Raw genomic sequence first — 24271 nt, 5'->3', positions numbered from 1 at the left:
TGCCTGGGACCGCCTTCCCCCTTGTCTGGGGCCTCACCACGCCTTCTACTTGGTACCTGCCACTACCAGCATTGCACTCGCTTCACCGAGTGGCTCATATATTGCTGTCAGCCGCCACACACTCCCTCCTAACGTTGAAGGGTCAGTGTCCTTTCCTGGCACTCGTTTGTATTTCTCAATTAGCCATGGGCATACGAGTCTCTGGACAACACCTCCTCCCTGCAAGCCTGTTCTGCTGGGCAGCGGAGCAGAAAAACCAGCCAGGACGTGGTGTCCGAAGGACCAACCAGAGGGCCCTTCTGTAAACTCTTTCCCAAGTGTGCTCTTCCTGCTTTCAAAGCAGTTTATTGCCTGTTCTTGACTCTTTGATTAATTAGGCAGCTTACAAGGTTCAGAATCCCCAATTTGACATCCAATTTGTGATGGATGATTTTTGAATAACCTCTGCTCTGTGAAATGGGCTGTACCAAACAGTAACGTCCTCACCAGGTCACAGCGCCTGCCTGGCTCTTGGAGGTAGAAAAGGGCACCTCTCAGAGCAGAGACTGGGAGACAAGCCACATCCTGGGGTCCCGGCAGCTGGAGAGGACTGCTGTGCCAGCCAAGATGTCTTTAGATCTGGGCTGCATTTCACACCCCTCTTGCCTCTGTGGCCAGGGATATCAGCCTTACAGCCCATGCGCGGCAGCCCTGCAGGACACCTGCACGGATTGTAAAGAAAGTCGCTGGGCCTGGTGTTTCACCCAGCTGTTGAGACGCCTGTGTCCCCTGCTGATGTGCTTGCATTCAGGCAGCTAGAAGCAGCTCTAGCCCCCGACTCTAGCTGCCCGTGGTACAGACCCTGGCAGGCGCTGGTGATGGCTCTGGTGTTTGAGTTTCTCGTGTCACCCTTTGTCGGAGACCTGGCTCCTAGCTTAGTCATGAACATTCAGAAAGACAGAGTCAAGCAAAGAGAACAGTACACAGTTTTAATTATAGATCATATATTCCACTGGTGCATATTTATTTATTTATTTATTTTTAAAGATTAATTTATTTGTATTGGAAAGGCAAATTTACAAAGAGGAGAGAAAGATACCCCATTTCCCAGTTCATTCCCCAAGTGGCCGCAATGGCTGGAGCTGAGCTGATTCAAAGTTAGGAGCCAGGAGCCTCTTCCAGATCTCTCATGTGGGTGCAGGGTCCCAAGGCCCTAGGCTGTCCTCTACTGTTTTCCCAGGCCACAGGCAGGGAGCTGGAAGGGAAGTGGAATAGCTGGGACATGAACTGGTGCATGTAGGCAAACGTGGAAAAAACGCAGAAGGCCCATTCAGATTCTAGATTTTTCTCTACTTTATTTCAGTACATAGGTTAGTATTTCTCTGTCATAGACCTGGCACAATGGCTCAATAACTATAACCTCAACTTTCAAGTGCTGGGATCCCACATGGGTGCTGGTTCATGTCCCAGCTGCCCCACTTCCCATTCAGCTCCCTGCTTGTGACCTGGGAAAGCAGTAGAGGACAGCCCAAAACCTTGAGATCCTGCACCCACGTGGGAGACCTGGAAGAAGCTCCTGAATCCTGGCTTCAGACTGGCTCAGCTATGGCCACTGTGGTCACCTGAGGCGTGAACAGTAGGTGGAAGCTGTTTTTCTCTGTAAATCTGATCTGCCTTTCCATTAAAAAAAGAAGAATTCTTCACCACAACCATGGCTAGTTTTATCGTCATGAACTGATTAGGGGGCCAACACTGTGGAGCAGGTCAAGTTGCTGCTCATGATACCAGCAGCCATATCCAAGTGCTTGTTGAGTCCCAGCTGCTTGCCTTCCAATCTAGTTCCCTGCTAATGTACCCGAGAAAGCAGAAGATGACCAAATGCTTGGATCCCTGCCATCCACCTGGCAGTCCTGGCCCTGGGTTCAGCCTGGCCCAGCCCTGGCTGTTGCAGGCATTTGACTGAACCAACGCACTGGCGATATCTGTATCTTTTCCTCTCTCTTGTGGGGGTCTGGGGGTGTTGGCCTGCAGAGGACCTGGTGGCTTGAGCCCAGATAGGCAGAGTGAGCAAGAGGATTTCTGCACTTGTTTGATATGGGGTGGGGGTAGCATGCTGGCCTGGTGTGCTAGCTGACTAGGTTTAGGGAGCTGTGAACGTTCTTGGGTCTTGGGTGGGTCAGGAGGTAGGGTCCCAGGCCAGTGTGCATGCCAGGAGCTTAGGTTTCTGGTGGATGGGTAGAGCTCCAGGCCAATATGCCACATCACCAAAAGACTGGGCTGGGGAACCCTTGGACTCCCAGGCACAGAGACTGTAGATTGTTCAAGGAAGGGAGTATGGGGATGTGCGGGAGGAAGGACCACTGAGGGCGTACACTGCGGGTGAGGAATGACTTCTGGCGGACTTCCACTAACAAGGCCACTCTACGTGCAGGTAAGCAAGGGGGCTGAGACTGAGCGGTCTGGAGGGAGGGAAGCTGAAGAACCTTTCTGAGTCAGACCAATGCACCCACCTAGGTGGGAGACTGAGGTGGGCTAGCTGGTAATGACCACGACCAACTACCACCCACTGGTGCACCTTAAAGCTAAGGCTGGCAGCCTACCTGGCAGAGCTGGATCACAGCACCTGCCAGTGAGTTTCAGAACAGAAGATGGGTAATGTTAGGCTGGGCAACGACACTAACCAGCATGTGAGAACTAGGTCTGGAGGCAGATTCTGTGGAGGATATGTGAACTCACTCCTGTAAGACTGTAATACCCACTGGTTTACTCAAACGTTGGAAGTAGCAACGGGTTGAGCTAGGCATGACCATGGGACCCCGCCCCCCCACACACACACATTGCATACAGGGGTTGGGAACAGGCTGGGCTGGTCTTGGCTGCAGCACTCATAGGGGCACCTATGAGCAGGGTGTGAGGCAGGTTAGGCCACAACATCCATCAGCACACACAAAGACTTGAGACACAGGGGACAGACTATGCCATGTAAGGGCCTAGTCACGTGTGAGATCTTGGTCTGGGAGTGGGCCTGATGAGGGAACTGGGGGAATTCCCCTGGTGAGATGTAGCTCCCACTGGTGAGCATGTGATTCAGGCCTGGGGCTGGGCAAGGCAGCTCCATTTGTCAGCAGGTATGTGGGTTGGCTCAGGGAACAGACCAGGCAGGGCCAGGCCAAACCATAGCACACTGCATGAGCAGGAGCCAGCATGGGGTGCAGGCCACACCAGGCTGGGCTATCACACTTACTGGTTTGCATGAAATCCAGGGATGAGGGCAGGCTGAGCAGGCTTAGGATGCTAACCCACCAGCAGGAGTTGGAAATGGGAGTGGGCCAGGATGGGAAGGCTGCAGCATCCAATGGCAAAGGCCAGGGTATAAATGAAATATACAGAGCTGGGTCAGAGCAACCACCAGCATGCACAAGATCTGTGGCTGGAAGTGGGTCTGGTTTGGGAGCTAAAGGGACACCCCAGTTGGGCTGCAGTTCCCATTGGTGAGTGCGAGAGATGGAATGGGGTGATGAACTGGGCTGGACATGACTGCATACACTTTAGAAAGTGTTTGGCCTAGGTTTGCGGTATGCCAGACTGAGCAAAGCTCCAGCACCTGCTGGTGCTTGGAAGAGCCAGAATGGGTACAGGACAGGGTGGGCTAAGTCTCTGTACACTATGAACCATGTGAGAGCTGGGTGTAGAGGTGGGCCAGGATGTAGCATCCAATTGTTAAGAGCTAGACTGGGTGTGAGCTGGTCAGGCACAGCCACTGTTCCTGCCAGGACAGGATGTGGGCCAAGTCAGGCTGGGCCAAGAACCCACAGGTATGAGTGAGGTCTGCTGCTGGAAGGTAACCTGATAGAGGAGCTTGGGAAACTGCAGCCCCTGCAGGTGAGAATCAAGATTGGGAGCAGCATGGATCAGGTTACAGTACCAGCCAGCATATGCATGAGTCAGGTCTGAGGATGGGCCAGACTTGGCAAGTTCATAGCACCCACTGGCAGATGTGAGAACCAGGACTGGGTACAGGATAGGCAAGGCTGGGCTGCAACATCAGCCAGTTCACATTAAGGCCTGGACTGGGTTCAGTCCAAACTGGGCTAAGCTGCAGCACCCATCGGCAAATGACGAGGTGAGGCGGATCATGCCAGAATGGGCCACAGACCCACCAGTACATATAGGACCTGGGGGGCGGAGGGGGCAGTGTGAGTCTGGTAGAGGGGCAGCAAGGATTCTCCTGCTGGGCCACTGCTCCTGCTGGTGAGCAGAACTGGGACCAGGGGCAGATGAGGCTAGGCAGAGCTACAAAGTCCATTGGCCTACCCGTGAGCTGGGTTAGGGGAGAGCCAAGCTGGGCTAATCGACTATATCCACAGGTGCAGACATGAGCCAGAGTAAGTGAACGCTGGTCTGGGTTTGCTGCAGCATGAGCTGGCAAGTGCTGGAAACAGAAGCAAGTTCTGTCAAGCTGGACTACAGACCCACCTGGAAAGTGCAAGATCTGGGGCTTGGAGTGGGCCTAGCAGGGAAACTGTGGGCACCCTTCTGATGGGCTACAGCTCCCACCAGTGAGCATGAGAACCAGGGTTGAAGGCAGGCCTGGCTGGACAGGAGGTAGCATCTGCCAGCTTGTGTAGGGTAGATACTGGAGTGAGTTGGGCTGAGCTAGGCTGCAGTACCCATTAGGGTATATACAAGCTAAATGGGATATGGAACACACAGGACCAGTCTGTTGCACAAACTGGCAAGTGTAAGAACCAGGACTGGTGGAGGGCCTGGTGTGGCTATTGGGGGTCACTGACTTGGCTGCAGTTCCTGCTGGTATACATGAGGGCTAAGTGGTGCGCAGGGTTGGGCTGGAAACAAAACTGACCCATCAACTGCAACCACCAGTGTAGGCTGATGTGGATGATGGACTGAGCCGGACTCTGTACTGGCTAGCACACACAGAAGTCAAGTCTGGGGTTACCTCAGACAAAGTTACTATGGGGATCCCTCCAACTGAACCGCTGGACTCAGAACTCCAACCACGGGGAGAACTGCAGAATCTGTGATCTGACTGCAGAGTGCATGTATCAGAACCGGGCCTTCTCAGTTGCTGACGCCTGGGCAGTGAACTGCATGCCCAGGGGCACATGGGGACATGACAACCAGTGTACTGAGGCCTGCAGCAGGCATCTAGTACCACAGCAGAGGGTGGAGGGCAGCATAAACTGGACAAATCTTCCAGCCAAACTTGGACGGCAAGTATGTGGGCAAATGGAGAACCTAAGGTGGACTACGTCAGGCAGCGGACTTTAGAAGTATTTCCTCAGTGTTTAGAGCAATGAAATCAACATCTCAGAACTAGTAAAACCACTTGAGCAGAACGCTCAGAGCATGCTCCATATTGGGAGCCTGAGACAACATCGCTGATGTGGTTAGGATGCTGGGTGTGGCTTCTCCCCTTCTCTCCTCTCTTCCCCCAGTTACAGGAAGAGAAAAAGGACATTGGAAACAATGGTCTCATCTACCTTCCCCCATTCCTTGACCCTTCCAATCTTAATCAGTGGTGCACACAGACATGTGTCCTTCTCAACTATGTAAACATCATCAAAAATAAAATTTTAAAAAATATCTAAAAACCAAAAAAGAATAAGAAACTCATGATGAACTGATTAAATAACAAAACGTCATGGATATTTAGTTTCATCTCAGCAGTACTGGTCTTACGGAAAACATATGTTCTCAAATCGGGCACTGGGGCGATGTTTGTGATGCCACCATCCTGTATCGGGGTGCTCTGCTTTTGATCCGCTCCCTGCTAACAAACCTGGAAAATCAGAAGAAGATGACTCACATACTCGGGTCCCTGCCACCCATACTAGAGACCCAGATGGAGTACAAGGCTCCTGGTTGCAGTCAGGCGGGAAATGAATCAATGGATGGAAGATCTCTCTTTCTCCTTCTCTGTCATTTAAAATGACAGCGAGACAGAGGAAGAGAGAGAGATAGAGAACCTTCTATCCGCTGGTTCACTCCCCAAATGGCCGCAACGGCTGGAACTGGACCAGTCCAACGCCAGGGGCCTCTTCTGCATCTTCCTCATGGGTGCAGGGATTGAAGGACTCAGACCATCTTCCACTGCTTTCCTAGGCACACTTGCAGGAAGCAGAATCAGAAGTGAAGCAGCCAGGATTCAAACTGGTGCCCCTGTGGGATGCCAGAGCCACAGGTGGCTCTGGTGCCAGCAGAACAAATAAACCTTCAAAAAATCCAAAACTAAAAAAATAAAAGCATATACTCTCTAAAACATTACTGAGACTAGAACTCCAATTGAGAATCTTTCAGAGACAGGTTACTTGGGTAGGAAACAATCATTTGAAAGCGGACTTCTGTCCAAAAAGCTGTGTACGTGTTAGGAGCACACACTGCCAGTAGCTTTGACTTCGTGGTAAAAACAAATTAGTGGCAAATGCATTCTACCCAGGCTAAGGTACCGTTGTAAAAGCACAAAGATACCAGGTGATGTTTGGGGTTTAAGGCTAGAAATGGGCTTCTTAAAGAGGCCCTTTACTCACTTGTTCCTTGGGACAAGATCAAACGAATCTCTGGTTGGGTTGGAAGTGACCAGACCCGTGTCGCCTCAGACAGCATCTGAAACTCTCACCTCATAGTCTTTCCTCGGAAGGATCTCATCCTCTTCCTCTTGTGTTTCTCCAAGGATGGTCTAGAAAAATGGATCCACAGAACACACAAGGCTTTTTAGAGGCTAAGAGTGAAAGGACACACAAGTATGTTCTGAAACCAGCTGCCAGTTTCTAAATCAGCTGCAGCCATTACCAAACACCTCAACAAAAAAAAAAAAAAAACTGCGTTTGAGATGGGGTGCCCTGGGGGTGGGGAACCGGTGGTTCAAATAAGCACTGCTTTTCTAAGGGCACATCAGACAAATAACCACCCTGGGTTTCCCAACGCCAATCTAAAGGGAGGAGAGGAAAAAAAAAATCACGCTCCATCTGACATTGTGTCAAATCAGAAGGCACCTGTCAATTCCGGGGATACAGCGGCTCAAGTCTTCCCAGGTTGCTTTGCAGAGGGAAGCTGGATTGTCAGTGACCCAGAAAGGGTGAGGGCTGGCAAGAGGGAGCCAGCTGCAGGGGAAGCGTGCAGTTCGGATTAAAGGGCGCTTGTTTCCTGCAGAACCCCTTTCAGATGCAAATAAGAAATATACGGATCCAGGATGCACCATCCTTAGCTTCCAGACAGGATGGGGAGAAAAGATTCCAGAATCGGGCGCGGTGAAGTCAACAGGCGCAGGGAGCCCGGGCTGCGGTCCCCAGCCACCCCACACCCCCGCCCGCGCTGCCACCTGCGGGGCCCGCTCCGCACGGCCCCACCCCCGGCAACGCCTCGCGCCGTCCCTTAGCAACCGCCCCCTCCCCAGCCCGGCCTCGCCCACGCCTCACCAGCTCCTCCGGGGTTCGGGTCTCGCGCTCGCCGCAGCAGCAGCACCATCGGCAGCAGCAGCACAAGGACCCCCTGCACCCCGCCATCTTCCTCCTTGACTGCACTCCGGACCCTCCGCCAACCCCCTCCCACCCAGGATCCGAGTCTCACGTGACTGGCCCGGGAGGGCCACGTGGTCCTCTAGCGCTTGGGGATGCACACAGGGAGTGGCTGCAGACGGGTGGGGCGAGGTCCCGCGTCACATGACGGTGGAGGACCGGGTTCCTAAGAGGCAGCTGGACGCGGCCATATTAGAGGCGGGACTTCCTGTCTCCTACACGGGTGATTTCCTCCCGGGTTCGGCCTCCCTTGGCAACCTGACACCCGGGCCTTCCCCGCCTCCCCCCGCCGTGCGCCCTTCCCCCACTGCACTGGGTGTCAAGCAAGCGAGGACAGGAGGGTGAGTGATGGTGACGCGTGGGGTGACCAAGGAGGGACACCGCGGAGCCTGGGAGAAGCCCCCGGGAGCGGGGACTTGCCTGTGGGCGGGAAGCTCTGGAGGCAGACCCGGCCCCTGGACACAGGGGGACGGGGGCGTCTCTCCCTCTGCACTGTCTTGAAGGGGTACTGGCGTTAACCGCTCACCACAGTCGCCCCCACACTCCTGAGGGGAGCTCTTAGTTTGGCTCCCCCGCTTAGACCGGTGATGAGGGGGCTGAAGCCAGGGTTAGGACCCCTGCCATGACACAGTGACCCGGCCCCATTGCTGGACACCACCGGCTCCCCCACCTTTCCAAATGGTCTCCCTGCCGATCCCTGAAAAAAAAAAAGTGGGCCACTGGTGCTGCAGTGTGGGTTGGTGCATAGTACACGTCAGAGGGCGAATTAGAAAAGGGGGTGACGGCGCCGGCCCCGGAGCCTCAGTGACGGCTGTTGGCTGCTGATTCCCATGCCAAGCCCTGCGGATGCGGCCGACAGGATCTCGGGGTCCGGTCTCGGGGAGCTGGCGCAGGGGAGGGGAGGCAAACCCGCGAGCCGAGCTCACTCGTTAGCCCCAGTAGCTGTTAGAGTTTCCATGAGGCAGAGGAATCTGGCACAAGCCTGGCGGCCCAGGACTGCAGTAAACCTTGAAAGGCTTGCAAGTGTGCAGCCACCGGTTAACAGGCAGTGCTCCTGGTGCAAGACACAGAGAGCTGGCTGCTCTCATTGCTGCCCCTTTCCACTGCCCGCCAGAATCAGAGTTTCCAGGAGAAGTTCTGGGTCTGGAATCAGCGCCCTGACGTGGGCTGCATCCTTGCAGGCAGTGTGCGCTTGTGTGTGTCATAGGAGGGGAAGTGGTCCCGCCAGAACGCTGGCCTTATGTGGTTGCTGACAACCAACTTAACAGTGGGCATGCCCTGAAATGCCTGTTTCTTTTTTTGCTTTGGGTCACCACACAGCAATTTCCACTCTTTGGTGTTTGCCCATTGTGTAAGAGTGGGGCTCAGTTTCATTTGCTCTGTCTTCCTTTGCTCACCGCACTGCCAGGTGGCAGCAGGCCTGCCCGAGGGCACGGACATGATGGCGCTGCAGTCACTGACCTTCCTGGACTGCAGTGGTATGAGGATTGCCTGCAAGGCAGGCACTGAGGGAGGGGGTCTTTGTTCTGAGTTGGACAGAAACTTCCTTTTTTAAACCTGCTTGGACCAAGCTCAACCCTCAACGTGTCTTTTTAGGGTAGCTTGTGCTCAGGAGAAATTTCTGCTCAGCAGGCCCTGCCCCTGGCATCCTGCTCTAAAGTAACAGGAGATGGGTCAGGCGTGGCCAGCCTGAGCCAGCCATTCCTTCTTTGGAGAGGGATCCAATGACCCTGAGTGGCCGTTGGCTGCATCTCCGCCAAGCCCAGCTGGCCTCCTGCCCCTGCATCCCCCTCTTTCCTTTGGTCCAGCGCCTTCTCAGCACTGAGCCTGGGCCCTCCCTGGGGCCTGGAAGCCTTGCCTCCGCCCCCAGAGTTGGCTTCCTTTATCCCAGCTCCGCCCAACTGGACACACCCGCTGGGGAAGGTTCTGTGTTCTTCCCCACTGGTCCGGGTCTGAGCTGGCAGAGATGGACCGGGGAAGAGCCAGGGTCCTCCCAGCAGGACCCCACTGCCTCTCCCTGGGAGCGTGGACCTCTGAGGCCCGCAGTGGTAGATCTTCTGTGCCACCCTCCCGCAGGTAGCTGTGGGCTGAAGGGGCATATTTCCGTGCTGGGTGGGGGCGGTTGTACAAGGAGACAGGCAGCACAGGAGGGCAAAGCTCAGAGTCAGGCAGCCCAGGTGATTGTCACTTGTCGAACCTGGAGCCACAGGGCAGGGACAGCGTTAGCCGGACCCTCCTGGCCTTCCTGCGTGGAACTGCAGCATCCCTCGCCTGAACCTACCACTTGGGTGCCTGGATGTGCTCGGGGCTTGGCTGCCTGCCCTCTGATGCCCCCTGCCCATGTCCCCGCCCCATGCAGCAGAAGCCGGGCCATGGTGAACGAGGCTCAAGGGAATGGCGGCCTCAACCCCCGCTCAGAGGGCAGCAGCAGTGGCAGCGAGAGTTCCAAAAATAGTTCGAGGTGTTCCACCCCTGGCCTGGACCCGGAGCGGTGTGAGAGACTGCGGGAGAAGATGCGACGGAGGATGGAGTCTGGGGACAGGTGGTTCTCCCTGGAGTTCTTCCCACCTCGGACTGTTCAGGGGGCTGTCAACCTCATCTCCGGGTAAGCTGGCTTAAAGGGAAGGTGGGGCGGGGGGTGGGGTGCTGCCATCAAGGAGAAGGGATGAACTGGAGGCGTTGAAGCGACAAGGTTAAGGCGGGGAGGTGGATGAGAGCAGAGATGGGAGAGGCCACTTGATGTCACCTTCGCAGTTTGGAGTTCCTCTGGGCATCAGGCATATTTTTAAGATACTCTATAATGGCTTAAAAAAAAATGTTGATGCTTCCGAACTGCATTCTTTGGCAAAGCTTGGGACCGTGAGCGCTGTGTGGGAGGTCAGAGTGGTGGTTTAGACTGTTTGCAGCAAGTTAGAGATCCAGCTCTGTCTCTTGAAATCTAGACATGCCAAGTGAATTTCGTTAGCACTTTTTGAATTACAGTTCTTTTTTCAATGTTTAGATTTTTCCCCCCATTTGCACTTCTTGTGTGACACACCCAAAGTTTGAACGTTTAAAGCCCAGGCTATTTAAATACATGTGATAGAGTGTTGTCAGACAAACACTTCCTGGTTTTGGTCCCTGGGTTTGGTCTAGTTCAGGAACTTGGCCCGAGTGACAGCAGTGACGAGTCTTGTGTCTGGTGACCTGTGTTTCCCTGTTCCTGAAGTGAAACTTTGCTTGTGACTCTGAGGATTCCTCTCCCTTTGGGCCAGCTCATTGTCCTCTCAGCCGTGGAAATGCCTTAACTCAGACAAAATGAAGGGTCCTACATGGTAGCTTTGTTCCATGTGGTCCCTGCTGTCACAGTAGTTCTGACAAGACTGAGTGCTTGCTCTGTGCACCCCAGTTCTAGGGTCTGTGGGGTCACCGGTCTTGACACTCCCCTGGTGCTGTTGTGGAGCAGGTGCTGTGCTTGCATGTCTGAGACGCAGAGAGCCAAAGGAGTGTACTCAAGGTCATGCAGTTCAGAGGGAGCAAAACCAGGAGGTGCGCAGGCTTGCTGGGCCTCCAGCTGGCCCTCAGGCCCCAAGGAAGGCAGCAAAGGGTGGTGTTGCCCGTCTTCAGAAGGACATTCCCGGCAGGTTTGACCGGATGGCAGCAGGCGGCCCCCTCTTCATAGACGTGACCTGGCATCCGGCAGGAGACCCCGGCTCGGACAAGGAGACTTCCTCCATGATGATTGCCAGCACTGCCGTCAACTACTGCGGCCTGGAGACTGTGCTGCACATGACCTGCTGCCGGCAGCGGCCGGAGGACATCACAGGCCACTTGCATAAAGCCAAACAGCTTGGCCTCAAGAACATCTTGGCGCTGAGAGGAGGTGTGAGCTGGCACATCCCCCCTCCGGATTGCCTCTTTCATGGCAGGTTATCCTGACCCTGGACCAGTCCTGCTCTCTGTACCCCATGTTGAGCTCTCTCTCTCTGCATCCCCCCTTTTAGCAGCATCAGTGGGCAGTGTGGATAGTGAGTCTGCCATGGGCACAGAAGGAGTCGCACATCCACCTCCTTGGCCTTGCAGCCTGGGTTCAGGCAGGAAGGTGGCCAGCCTCTGATAACCCTGTGCCCTGCTGCACAACTCATTGATCCCTGGCTGTGCCCAGCATTTGGCCTGGCCACGAGCACAGTTCTGGCCTTTGTCCAGGCATGAGAACAGCTGCTTTGTCTCTGGTGCCTGCTGAAACAGGCCGCCCGAGTGTGAGAAGACGGACTCTGAATGGTGAGCACTGGGGGCGTTGTGCTCCCGACCAAAGTCCGTTTCTCAAAAGACGAGTAGAAGATTCTCCCAAGGGACAGGAGATGTGGGGAGAATGTGCTGGACACACCTGGGTGCAAGTAGAAAAGGGATGCCCAGTCCTGGGCTCAGAGGAGAGTGTCAGCTGTTTACTGGGCCACCTGCAAGCACCAGGCCTACCCCGAGTTGGTATTCGGTGCTTCCTTGCCTCCCACAGGGTACCAGCTGCTGTGCTAGAAAGAAGAGATCCAAACTGAATTATGGGGAGTCTGCCTTCGAGGAATGCTCAGCTCTGGGAGCAGGTGTAGGTAGAGGGAATGAGAAGACTGGGCGAGACCCTGTAACAGGGACCTCTGTCCTTCCTGCAGACCCCATTGGTGAGCAGTGGGAGGAAGAGGAGGGAGGCTTCAACTACGCCGTAGACTTGGTGAAACACATCCGGAGCGAGTTTGGGGATTACTTTGACATCTGTGTGGCAGGTGAGTGGCTGGAGGGTCCGCGTGGGTCGGGATGGAGAGGAAAGCGGGGAGGAGGCGGATCAGCTGCTGTAGACACAGATGAGGTGCACTGTGGGCCTGCGTCCCAGCCAGGTGAGGGACACATAGGGGTGAAGTGCTCCTGTGCTCGCTCACATCCTCCACCCTGCGTTTCTGTTCCTCTGCCCAGCTGCCCATGTTCTGCCTCCCAGCCCCATTCTCTCCAAGAGGAGAGGCGGGAGGCGACAGGGAACCTCAGAACCCAAGGTTGGGAGCTGACATCAAAGCACTTGACTGGCAGCAGGCAGGACACAGGCCTTCCCTCTAACTCTCCGCGGCTGCGCGTCCCTCTGTGTCTGCTTCCGGCCATGGTCAGCCTGATGCTTGCTCTTGTCCATCCCATGACCTGCTCTGGGGTCATGTCATGTCAGTTCCAGCAGTGGCCCAGACAGGTGGCCGGGTCTCAGGTCAGTTTCAGAATCAGATTGATTCAAGTCTAGTTCTGTCTGCTGCAGCCAGGGGACCTCGTCAGGTTCACGTGGGAAAGGAAGCATGACCTTTGGTTCCTCCCCATGTCTTTCTGTCCCTGAGATTGGGCCCAGGTGTAGCAAGGCAGTGTGTGCCAGGAACACAGAGCTCTGTGTCGATGAGCTGAGACTGGGAATAACAGCTCCTCTCCAGTATTTTGAGGGAAATCTTCAAAAAAAGATAAGATTTGTTTGAAAGGCAGAGTGAGAAAGAAGGAGGTTCACAGAGAGACAAGCTCTTCCGTTCTCTGGTTCACTCCTCAAACGATCACAATGGCCAGAACTGTGCTATTGTGAAGCCAGGAGCCAGGAGCTTCTTGCAGTTCTCCCACATGGTTACAACAGCCAATGTCTTGGGCCATCTTCTGCTGCTTTCTTAGGTACGTTAGCAGGAAGCAGGATTGAAACTATAGCAGCCAAGACCTGAGCTGGTACCCAGGCAGCTGTTTAACCTGCCATGCAATAATGCCAACCCCAAGTGAAATTGTATTTTTATATTAAACATAGCTGTGTACAGAGTAGCATCTCAGATGAATTATTTAAAAAGCAAGTGGCTTAAAGAAGGTTTCTCTTTGAGGGTCCCTGTGGGTTTTTCTCCAGGCACCCAAGTCCATGTCCAGTCTTCTGCCAAGAGGGGTGTTTGGGTGGCTTGGTCAGGAATTAAGGACAGACTGGCCATTTCCAGGGGTCAGCAGCGCACCTGTCATTCATGCTGTGCCCATAGGAAGGGCTGTTAGGTGATCCCAGCTGGATAGTAGCAAAGCTGGGTGCCTGCTCTTGCCTGATGACTCTGTGTTTTGCCTGGTCATAAAGGTCACTGGGTTAGGGTCCAGCACAATAGTTCAGTGGCTAAAAGTCTCACCTTGCAAGCACCAGGATCCCATATGGGCACCAGTTCTAATCCTGGTTGCTGTGCTTCTCTCCAGCCTCCTGCTGGTGGCTTGGGAAAGCAGAGGATGACCCAGGTCCTTGGGACCCTGAACCCGCATAGGAGACTTTGAAGAAGCTCTAGGTTCTGGGTTTTGGCTTGGTCAGATTCTGGCCGTTGTAGCCACTGAGGGAGTAAGCCAGCGGATGAAGATCTCTGTCTCTCCTGCTCTCTGTAACTCTACCTTTCAAATAGAAATAAAGAAATCTTTTTTAAAAATTGATTAGAGAGCATCAAGCCAAGGGTGCTAGAAAAAGGCTGTAATAAACTGAGCCAAACCCAGCTAGATTTGTTTGGTGATATATAGATATAGGTTGTAGAGTTCCTGGATTTTCTCTGGAAAAAAATGTGTGGGTTTTTTTTTTCTGCATTTATTTATTTATTTTTGGTTTGTTTGGGTATGACTTAATTAAAAGTGAGGAAATTCACAAACTCATTCAGGCAAAGTGGGCAGTGAGGAAGGAGGTGGAAGAGAGATGTTTCTGCTTTCATCTCGTGTCCAGAGGGAGACAGGGGACGCCCCTCCCCATTGCCTGGCTTCTTGTGGACCTGGTGTCACCCTCCAGTCCCGGGTGAGGGCAGCCCAACTGGGGAAGGGGTCATTGGAGTGACACATAGGCAGACTGTATTAAATGGGTTGGAGAGGTATGGCTTTTAACTCGTGACCCTGAGCTGCCTGATGTTTCTGCCCCCTGTCCTCAGGGTTGCCGAAGGATGTAGTTTCCTTGCGTCTTCTGTAGCTACTTGTTGCTGACTAGGTGTGTAGGCCTGTCTCCTCTAGTGGATCCAGGTCCCAAGCCATAGAAAGTATAGCTAGTGCCAATGGCTGTGTCCCCTGTATTGGCGTCGTCCTGAGAAGTTGCTGGCCTTTTTCTGTCTTTTGCATCTAAGAGCCTTGATCAACTGTTTCACAGGAGTAGACCGACTAGTCCTTCAGATAACATGATCCTCTCTCCTACACAGAAGTTAGCGTGGGAGATGGCACAGTATGCTCTGTGTGTTCCAATGCCAGTACACACACCCCAGTCTCTGGTTCCTGAAACCAGATCCTGTTGCATCTGGGACCAGTGGGACATGAAAACCCAGGTTTCTTGGTGACATCAGTGGGCTCCAACCCCTGGACTTCAGTCTCATCCCTCCCCCCCCCCCACCAGCCTAGCACTGTTGGGACGGTCTAGAACCCATCAGCGTAGTGTCATGCAGCAGCCATGACCTGCCCAGGACCCATCAGGTACCTGGCCTGCCAAAGGCCATCAGTGGACCACACATATACAGGACCCCAGCCTCAAGTCCCTGGCCAAAGTCAGTGTTATGCTGCTAGTGTGGCCTGCCTAGGGGCCCAGCATCAGACCCTTGGCCAAGGTCAGTGTTATGCTCCCAATGTGACCTGCCTAGGGGCCCAGCATCAGACCCTTGGCCAAGGTCAGTGTTATGCTCCCAATGTGAGCATAGGGCCCCAGCATCAGGCCCTTTGCCTGCCCACCCCTAGACCAGTGTTTGGTGTGCTGCAGGTGCCACCTCCCTATTACCCATGAGGCCACTGGCCTGCCTGCTCCCACAATGTTGTGTTGGCCCGCCACCGGTACAACCTGCTCAGGACCCCAGTGTCAGGCCCCTAGCCTGCCTCTCCCTGGTTGGCGAGTATTTATTCAAAGGGCTGTTAGTTGTCTATTGACCATTCCAGAAAGAGTGTATGCAGATTTGGAGACTCGCTGTAGAAGTTGGACTGAAGTGTAGGGTAAACTGCCTAAAACTGAGTAAAGTTTTCTAAGATTGGTGTCATGTGACATACCAAGATCCAGTAGCAGCTTCCGGAGAAGATCAAGGGAAGTGATCAGTAAAACCTGTCTGCCGTAAAGTGCCGTAATCTTAATATAGAGACAGGGATAGTAAAGGCTATGTTTATCTTTTCCTTTTTCAAAGAAGTGTCTGAGATCTTTGGCTGATTTGATGGAGTATATAGGTTTACCTTTTGTACCTGCCTAGTCTCATGTGGTGTGGCTCCAGCCACAGGCCCCCTCCCCATCTTGGCCTGTGTGTTTCCAGCCATGGGCATTTTGGAGGGACCCCAGCCAGCCCACATGGTGTTGCTGCAGCTCCAGACTCCCTCCCTGCTGAACTGGGCAGCACCTCGGCCCATGTGGCTCTGGCTTTGGGCCTCTTCCAGTGACCCTAGCCTGTGGAGTGCAGCTGCGGCCACAGGCCTCCCCACCCCCACCGCCTGCTCCCTGTTAGGCTGGGCAGCCGTCCGGGCCTTGTGGCTGTGGCCTTCCTCCCACCCCCGCTGTCCCCCAGGGACCCTGGCCTGTGCAGTGTGACTCAGGCTCTAGGCATCTCCCAGGGAAAGGAGGGAGGGGAAGGGGGACAAGGAAGAAGTATGAGATGCTGATGCTACTCAACCTACTCTGCTTAAGGCAGTCATTTTTGTGTCCAATTTTAATGACTCCGGGCTTCTTAGAAATGAAATTGTTTATCACAATACAGCAGCTTGGCTTCCAAGAGCTCAGCCTCTGGTCTGCAGCCTGGCTGGCTCCTGGGGGTTAGGAGAAGGATGGGCCCGCCTGGCAGGGGTGGGGTTAGCCTGCCTGCCTGGGATGGAGTGGGCCTGCCTGGCTGGGATGGGGTGGACCTGCCTGGTAGGGGTGAAGTGTGCCCGCCTGACTGGGATGGGGTGGGCCTGCTTGACTGGGGCTGGGTAGGCCTGCCTGGCAAGGACAGGATGGGCCTGCTTGGTGGGGCAGGGTGGGTTGGCCTGGCAGGAGTGAGGTGGGCCTGCCTGACTGGGATGGGGTGGGCCTGCCTGGCTAGGGTGAGGCTAAGCCAGCCCCCTTCTTGTAGTTGGACTAAGGCCTGTGAGCTCCCTGCTTTCAGCCAAACAAGGCTGCTAGTAAGTCCCCATGGAGAAAGAATCATCAAGCCCCAGAGCCAGTCAGGAGTCTGGAAGTCGTGGGGTCCCACATCCCAGGCAGTGCTGGCTCCATGGCCAGCCTGTGGTGTCCCACTCCAAGACATGCTGGGGTTGAAGGGGTGCTAACGCTGCCATCAGACGCAGCACAGGCCCTGATGGACAAGGACCTGTCTGGGGTCCATCTTTCTGCAGGACAGACCTTCAGGTTCCAGGAAGTAGTTAACTGTGTTCCCTCTGTCGCTTGTCTGCTGCATCAGCTCTCCTGCCGTGACCCGATTCAGTTCCTAACTTTTCATTGTCTTGCACCAGGTGACTTTAATGTTAAAAATAATGTTTAAATCCAGTGCTCGGAGTGCAGTGCCATGTCCCACTGGCAGTATTGTCTCTTTTCCATAGCCACAAAGTGCAGGCCTGGTTTGCCTGGCTGGTAGAGGCAGGCTGTGTGGGCATTTGGAGCAGTCTACATCCACGCTAGGGGGGATCACGTCCAGGTCAGGGTCACGGGGGGCCTGAGTGCAGCCACTGGCATGTTGAGCTGAGCCCCGGCGCGCTGGGGGAGCAGGCGAGGCTGGCAGGCCCGAGGCGGAGGATTTGTTCCCGTCTGCTGCATTGTTCACTCATCCCAATGGAAGGGAGGCCGCGTCACCCTACTCCCCCCTCCGTGGACAGGTTACCCCAAAGGCCACCCCGACGCAGAGAGCCTTGCGGCCGACCTGAGGCACCTGAAGGAGAAGGTGTCCGCGGGTGCCGATTTCATCATCACACAGCTCTTCTTCACGGCAGACACGTTCTTCAGCTTTGTGAAGGCTTGCACCGAGATGGGCATCACGTGCCCCATTCTACCTGGCATCTTTCCCATCCAGGTGAGGGTCCCAGGAGGACTGCCCGGCCCCCACCCCACCTGCCAAGCCCTGTCAGCTTGGCCCAATGCTGTCTTCACTCTGTGTTTGGGTTTTTGTTTTATTACGAAGTCCCAACAAGTATCACTAGATGTGACTATCACTCTCACAAATTGGGGTTAAACCAACTTTCCCCAACTCAGTTATATCAGAACTGTTTTATCTGCTTTTTCTGGAAGTTCTGTGGTGGCCCTGGGCATCTGCATTTTACTTTTTGGGTTTTGCAGGTGATTCTGATGGTCATTGTGATCCGGGAACAGCTAGGTTAGGCGGCCACTGCGTGATCGGTAGATACGACAGGCTACGGGGTGGGCTTGAACCATGGCAGCCACTGCGCTCTACTGAATGGAAAAAAGCGAGACAGGCCTCGGGGAGCTCTGGCAGCATGGTCACGTGTGGCAGGAGACCTGGCGGGCAGCGACAATGCGGCAAGCCTTTAGGGCAGGAGATGGCTGCAGATGACCCCACAGCGCCCATGTGTCTCGGGCAGGGCTATCACTCCCTGCGACAGCTCGTGAAGCTGTCCAAGCTGGAGGTGCCTCAGGAGATCAAGGACGTGATTGAGCCGATCAAAGACAACGATGCCGCCATCCGCAATTATGGCATTGACCTGGCCGTGAGCCTGTGCCAGGAGCTCCTGGCCAGTGGCCTGGTGCCAGGCCTGCACTTCTACACCCTCAACCGTCAGGTGGCCACCACGGAGGTGCTGAAGCGCCTGGGCATGTGGACCGAGGACCCCAGGTGAGGGGCAGTGGGCTCGGGCTCCCCCATAGGAAGCCCGAGAGTGATTATGGACATGGCGTGGCCCGTCCCTTTCCCAGCCAACCCATTGTCCTCTGTCTTCTTGTCACGCAGGCGTCCCCTGCCCTGGGCTGTCAGTGCCCATCCCAAGCGCCGGGAAGAAGATGTGCGTCCCATCTTCTGGGCCTCCAGACCCAAGAGTTACATCTACCGCACCCAGGAGTGGGACGAGTTCCCCAATGGCCGCTGGTGAGGCCTGAGGTGCCTTGCCAGCAGACTGCTCCCCAGTCCCAGGCGTGGGAGGAGGGACAGAGGCAGTGGCCCAACCTGGTGTGAGGGCCCTGGGATGAGTGCAGCTCGGTTTCCAGGGAGGGCACCTGGGCTGGTGGTGGCAGCTGTCCTTAGCCAAGAGCTCACGGTTCAGGAGCAGGTGCTGACCTTAGGCCCCCTCCCCTGCAGGGGTAACTCCTCTTCCCCAGCCTTCGGGGACCTGAAGGACTACTACCTCTTTTATCTGAAGAGCAAGTGCCCCAAGGAGGAGCTGCTGCAGATGTGGGGGACCGAGCTGACCAGCGAGCAAAGCGTCTTCGAAGTTTTTGTTCGCTACCTCTCGGGAGAGGCAAACCAGCATGGCTACAAAGTGAGTGCTGCTGGGGGGTCCCTGGTGATTCCTCTACAAAGTGAGTGGTGTTGATGGGTCCCTAGTGACTCCCCTCACCCCGCCTTTGGCTCTGGGCCAGACTGCATCTCCATGTTGTGACTTGGCCGCTCGGCACAGAGTGAGCCTGAGCTGGGGACGGGACCCAGAGTCCAGATCCCAGCGCTGCCCAGCCCTGCTCGTCTCTCCCAGGTGACGTGCCTGCCGTGGAATGATGAGCCCCTGGCGGCCGAGACCAGCCTCATGAAAGAGGAGCTGCTGCGTGTGAACCGGCAGGGCATCCTCACCATCAACTCCCAGCCCAACATCAACGGGAAGCCATCCTCTGACCCCGTCGTGGGCTGGGGCCCCAGCGGGGGCTATGTCTTCCAGAAGGTGTGATGGCCATGCCCGCAGCTAGCCCAAGGGGCCCTAAATTGGGGACAGAGCAGCTTTCACTCCTGAGTGACAGTCACAGCAGACAGGGGCTCATGCTTCATGAGCAGACCTGGGCTGGCAGGCCCGTTTCCTGTAACATGGGATATGGTGCGTGTTTCAGGGTTGAAACATGTCAAGACACGTGTAGTTAGCCCTCGGGAAGAGCCTAGCCCCATAGCTACTGCTCCCATCCCGAGGAACATGGCCCTCCTATTGGCCTGGGCTGGAGTTGCCCTGGAGACTTCAAGCCCTGGCCCTGGAGACTTGGGTTTTGGTGCCAGCCTGGCTGCTTCCTGGCACTGGGGTGAATCTGCTTAGCTGCTTGAACCTCCTGTCCTCAGCTGGGGAGGAAGTGTTCAGTTTACAGGATCATGTGCATTCCAGCAAATGGATTTAAATAAGTCTGGCTTAAGCTCTGATGGGTGCTGGTACTAGAAAAGAAGGCTATGTCCCTGTCACCGAGGCCTTGCCCACGGTGTCCCCACAGGCACACTGGCTGCATGAGGGAAGGGTGCGGGTTTGATGGGCGGGCACTGTCTCCCACAGGCCTACCTGGAGTTCTTCACCTCCCGTGAGATAGCGGGGGCCCTCCTGGAGGTGCTGAAGAAGTACGAGCTCCGAGTTAACTACCACATCGTCGACGTGAAGGTAGGCTGGCCCAGGGCCCAGGTGCTGGTACCTGGCAGCTCCCACATTTATATTCCCACCTAGCCTGGGCCAAACATACTGGGCAAGGTGGGGAGATGCAGACAAAACCAGGACCCTGCTCTCAGGAGAGCTCCCAAGTAAAGCGGACAGTTACAAGTTAGTGAAGGTTGAAAAATCAAGTTCATTGTAGGCTGTACTGAAGGATCCAGAGCAGGCTCACCAAACCTGGAAGGTCAGGGCAGCTTCTGGAAGGGCCAAGTATGGCACTAATCTTAGGACCGAGAGTGGGCCAACAAGGAGTACAGCATTCAGGAGGACAGAGCAGGGACAGATACCCAGCTGCCCTGTCTGTGGAGAAGCCATGAGCAGGGAAAGGGAGACTTTAGTATTGAGCAGGGGCCGGGTCCTTAGGGCCTCACTTGGAACTGGGATTTCCCTAAAGGCTGGGGGAGGCATTTTCAGCAGTGCAGTTCCTGGCTCCATGTCTGATTGTGGTCAGGTCACAGCACTCAACCGTCTGGCTTGCAGGCGTCGGGGAGAGGACCTGCAGAGGCTCGGGTGGACAGTGGATCTAGTCTAGCTAGCAGGAGGGGGCACGCAGAGCATACCAGTGAGTGGGCCCAGGAGGCTGATGGCAGCAGGGCTGGGCTGGGCATGGGGATTGCCATACACAGGACACAGGCCTGCAAGGGCAGTTGCCAGCCTGGATCCCAGGCTGTTCTGACCTTCCTCCAGTGCCTCCCTCGGGCCCCAGGGTGAGAACAATACTCACCTCTCACCCTCCAGGGTGAGAACATCACCCCCCCAATACCCACCTCCCATCCCCCAGGGGTGAGAATATCACCCCCAGTACCCACCTCCCATCCCCCAGGGTGAGAACACCACCCCAGTACCCACCCACCTCCCTCCCCCCAGGGTGAGACCATCACCCCCAGTACCCACCTCCCACCCCCCAGGGTGAGACCATCACCCCCAGTACCCACCTCCCACCCCCCAGGGTGAGAACACCACCCCCAGTACCCACCTCTCACCCCCCAAGGTGAGAACACCACCCCCAGTACCCACCTCTCACCCCCCAGGGTGAGAACATCACCCCCAGTACCCACCTCCCATCCCCCCGGGGTGAGAATATCACACCCAGTACCCACCTCCCACCCCCCAGGGTGAGAACACCACCCCAGTACCCACCTCCCTCCCCCCAGGGTGAGACCATCACCCCCAGTACCCACCTCCCACCCCCCAGGGTGAGACCATCAGCCCCAGTACCCACCTCCCTCCCCCCAGGGTGAGAACACCACCCCCAGTACCCACCTCCCACCCCCCAGGGTGAGACCATCACCCCCAGTACCCACCTCCCATCCCCCAGGGTGAGAACACCACCCCCAGTACCCACCTCCCACCCCCCAGGGTGAGAACACCACCCCCAGTACCCACCTCCCTCCCCCCAGGGTGAGAACATCACCAACGCGCCTGAGCTGCAGCCCAACGCGGTCACCTGGGGCATCTTCCCGGGGCGAGAGATCATCCAGCCCACAGTGGTAGACCCCATCAGCTTCATGTTCTGGAAGGTAAAGCAGCTGGGCGGGGGTCACTGGCCCTGGCCAACCAGAGAGCCCTGAGTAAGGCGGTGTTGCTGGCCCCATCATGGCCACCCCGCATGCTCACTCTGCTGGCAGTGATAATGATTCTGAATAGTAGGAGGGTCGTACAGACCACAAGCCTTGTTCTCTTCCCGGGGTGCTGTGTTGGTCACCGGCAAGACCCAGGGACCCTGGCTGGGGTGGCTCTGGCCTGGGGTGGCCCTGGTGACTGGGTCCCTGTGTGTGCAGGATGAGGCCTTTGCCCTGTGGATTGAACAGTGGGGCAAGCTGTACGAGGAGGAGTCCCTCTCCCGCACGATCATCCAGGACATCCATGACAACTACTTCCTGGTCAACCTGGTGGACAATGAATTCCCGCTGGACAACTGCCTGTGGCAGGTGGTGGAAGATGCTTTCGAGCTCCTGGGCAGGCCCATGCGACAGGAAGCGGGAGCAGAGGCTCCATGACCCTCGGCTCGGCCGCTTAGCCCCACCTCCCTCCTTGTCACAGCTTTCCTTCAGCCGTCCCCAAGCCCTGGTCTCTGCTTCCCTCGTGACAATCATGATGGCAGCTAGATTGGCCTGGGCCTTCAGGCTCTGGCTGGACCGGAGCCAGCCCTGCAGGAAGCTTGGTGGCCTTGTGGGGAGAGACGTTACTGCACCTCCCGTCCCTGGGAATATGGCTGCTGGGCCCTGTTGGCTCGGGGCGGATGAGGCATGGCTTCCCTGCTGTTCTCACTGGTCCTAGCTTGCTGCTGCACAGGCCCTTGGCTGATGCTGGCTGGTTCTAGGGTATCCTGCCACCTGTACCTGAGGGGTACCTGAGGGATCAGCTGGCCGTCTCTGCCCTTTTTTCGTGCTGCTGTCTGAGCCCTGCCTGCATTATGATGGCTCAAGGGAAAGTGTCTGTCCCTTCACGGTTAAAGGTTACCTGAACCTTTGTGCTGGGCAGAAGCCTTGGCCTTCCCTTCCCCCTAGTCGTGGAAGGATGGGTACGCCTGTCCATGGCAGATGAGCTTCCCTGAGCCAAGCCCAGCTCCGAGCAGGACTCTGGCAGCCCTGCTCCTGCCTGCTGCTCAGTCCTCGGCCTAGCCTGTCACGGGTGTTGTCTGCCTGGCCCTGCGGCAGGACAAGGATGGGGAATGGAGGGAGGGAGGGGAAGGGTGGATGCACACACCAGTGTGGAACTTCCGCTTCCCTTGCAGACCCAGCTGGCTGTGGCCCAGGCAGTCTTGTACGCATCTGAGTGAGAGAAGCAGTGAGAACCTGGGGGATCTTTTATTATCCTTTGGCGCTCCAGAGGCTGGTCCCTGTGCCAGCCCACCCCCAGGTGGGTGGGACACAGCACCTTCCCTAAAAGCTGGGCTTGGTTCTGCTTGTGTTTTACAGGAACAAGTCCCCGTGGTGACTGCAGGCCCCCCATTCAGCTTCAAGCCTGCCGCCCCCGAGGCTGGGCAGCTCCAGCCTGCTCAAGGCTCCCAGGCTGCTGGGAGAGGACGCCTGTCCTCCGGCCCAGCTGTTAGGTGCCAGTGTGACTTCGCAAAGGCCTGGAGTCAGGGACAAGGTGGAAGGGCTACTTGTCTCCACCTCTGTCCAGAGCCAGAGGAACACCTATGCCCATAGCATTCTGTCCCCCTGGTGGGGAAGGTAAGGGTGGGGCAGAACGGGCCTCTGTTCAGGTCCAGTGCAGAGGTCTGGGGAGAGGTCTGGCCGGTGCTCTGGGAGGCTGCCAGAGGGAGTGGTCACTTGGGACCCAGGCCTGCTTCAGGCTGCTGCGAGCAATCTCAGGACAGCGGCCACACCTTGTTCCTGACCAAGGGAGCGAGTGAGACTGGATTGAATGCAGGGTCTCTGATCAGGGGCTGCAGGATCCACGTTGTGTGGTCTCTAAGCCAGCCTGCCCCCGCCCTTGAAACCAAAGGTGCCCTGGTGGCAGCGAGCGGGAACCCTTCGGTTTAGCAGTGGCACTGGTTTGGGGAAGAGCAGGCAGGGGCCGCCCCCTCCCTGCCCCCGGTACCTGGGAAGGAACCAGCTGTCCTCTTGCTGCTGTAGCCGCCGAGCCACCCGCAGCCTCACGGCTTGGTGCCGCCACGTCTGCCAGGCCCAACCCAGATACCACTGCCGAAGCTGTGGGGACAATTGGCAGAGAAAGGCTCCTGCCTCATGCTTCCCAGCCCCCAGCTCCTGCCGCCTCTGCTGCTCCTGCTGGGCCTGGAGGTAGAGGGATGTGACAAGTTGAGTGTCCACCAAGAAGTGTGTTAGTGGTGGTTCCTGGCCTAGAGACACTGGTTCTAGGGGCTTGGGTTGAGGGGAGCATGGGACGGGGTGTGCCCTAGAACCCCATTCAGTGTGGGTCAGAGGGGCCACATCCACTCACCAGGGTCCGTCCCAGCTGCTGTGTCCCTCGAGCATCCACCCAGCGCTGCCAGGCAGCTGCCAGGCACCTGATCCGCCAGGCAGCTTGGTGCTGGCTAAGCAGAGCTTCAAGCTGCCCTCGCTGAGCATGCTGCTGCCTGTCTGCTGAGTGCCTCCGGACCACTTCGTGACCAGGGAAGAGGGCTGGGCCACTGGCCGGGGCCTGCGCCTCCCGGATCCTGGGGGCGGAAGAGGGCTCAGTTCCGATCTCAGACAAGCTCCTCGCTGCTCTGTCCACCTACTACCTCAGTCTCACATACATTTGCACACATACTGCGCTTA

At 56.2% G+C, this 24271-nt stretch overlaps 3 protein-coding genes across 5 annotated transcripts in view; 1 reads left to right on the top strand and 2 right to left on the bottom strand.

Moving 5' to 3' along the window:
- Positions 1 to 7575, bottom strand: part of CLCN6 (chloride voltage-gated channel 6) — a 36210-nt gene extending 28635 nt beyond the window's left edge. Inside the window, exons 1-2 of one of the 2 annotated variants that reach the window (XM_040987924.1) lie at positions 7419 to 7575; positions 6620 to 6679 (exon numbers count right to left, since the gene is read on the bottom strand). In XM_040987924.1, the coding sequence (XP_040843858.1) occupies positions 6620 to 6679; positions 7419 to 7505 (147 nt within the window). In that variant the 5' untranslated portion in view covers positions 7506 to 7575. The remainder of the gene's footprint in view (positions 1 to 6619; positions 6680 to 7418) is intronic. The other variant, XM_040987925.1, reaches the window with a different exon arrangement.
- A 1885-nt stretch (positions 7576 to 9460) lies between these two features.
- On the top strand, positions 9461 to 24226 carry MTHFR (methylenetetrahydrofolate reductase). 2 transcript variants are annotated; one of them, XM_040987922.1, is made up of 12 exons: positions 9461 to 9593; positions 9877 to 10122; positions 11141 to 11379; positions 12161 to 12271; positions 17301 to 17494; positions 18021 to 18271; positions 18386 to 18520; positions 18731 to 18911; positions 19122 to 19304; positions 19893 to 19994; positions 21443 to 21562; positions 21824 to 24226. In XM_040987922.1, the coding sequence occupies exons 1-12, from the start codon at positions 9484 to 9486 to the stop codon at positions 22040 to 22042; spliced, it is 2091 nt and encodes a 696-aa protein (XP_040843856.1). In that variant the 5' UTR covers positions 9461 to 9483; the 3' UTR covers positions 22043 to 24226. The 2 variants fall into 2 exon arrangements, with proteins under 2 accessions (XP_040843856.1, XP_040843857.1); XM_040987923.1 differs by lacking the exon at positions 11141 to 11379 and having other exon boundaries at positions 9512 to 9593.
- The window catches only part of CUNH1orf167 (chromosome unknown C1orf167 homolog), a 16432-nt gene continuing 16089 nt past the window's right edge, over positions 23929 to 24271 (bottom strand). Inside the window, exons 14-15 of the mRNA XM_040987601.1 lie at positions 24111 to 24168; positions 23929 to 24018 (exon numbers count right to left, since the gene is read on the bottom strand). Coding sequence (XP_040843535.1) covers positions 23929 to 24018; positions 24111 to 24168 — 148 coding nt within the window. The remainder of the gene's footprint in view (positions 24019 to 24110; positions 24169 to 24271) is intronic.

This window comes from Ochotona curzoniae, unplaced genomic scaffold (genome assembly GCF_017591425.1).
Source record: "Ochotona curzoniae isolate NIBS_2020 unplaced genomic scaffold, NIBS_Ocur_1.0 contig_4792, whole genome shotgun sequence".
Lineage (NCBI taxonomy): Eukaryota > Metazoa > Chordata > Mammalia > Lagomorpha > Ochotonidae > Ochotona > Ochotona curzoniae.
This window is presented reverse-complemented; position numbering and strand designations above follow the sequence as displayed.

Coding starts and splice junctions, on each gene's coding strand:
- MTHFR (XM_040987922.1), top strand. CDS start 9,484: ATGGACCGGGGAAGAGCCAGGGTCCTCCCAGCAGGACCCCACTGCCTC. Junction 9,594..9,876: donor TCTGTGCCACCCTCCCGCAG/GTAGCTGTGGGC, acceptor CGCCCCATGCAG/CAGAAGCCGGGCCATGGTGA. Junction 10,123..11,140: donor GCTGTCAACCTCATCTCCGG/GTAAGCTGGCTT, acceptor CATTCCCGGCAG/GTTTGACCGGATGGCAGCAG.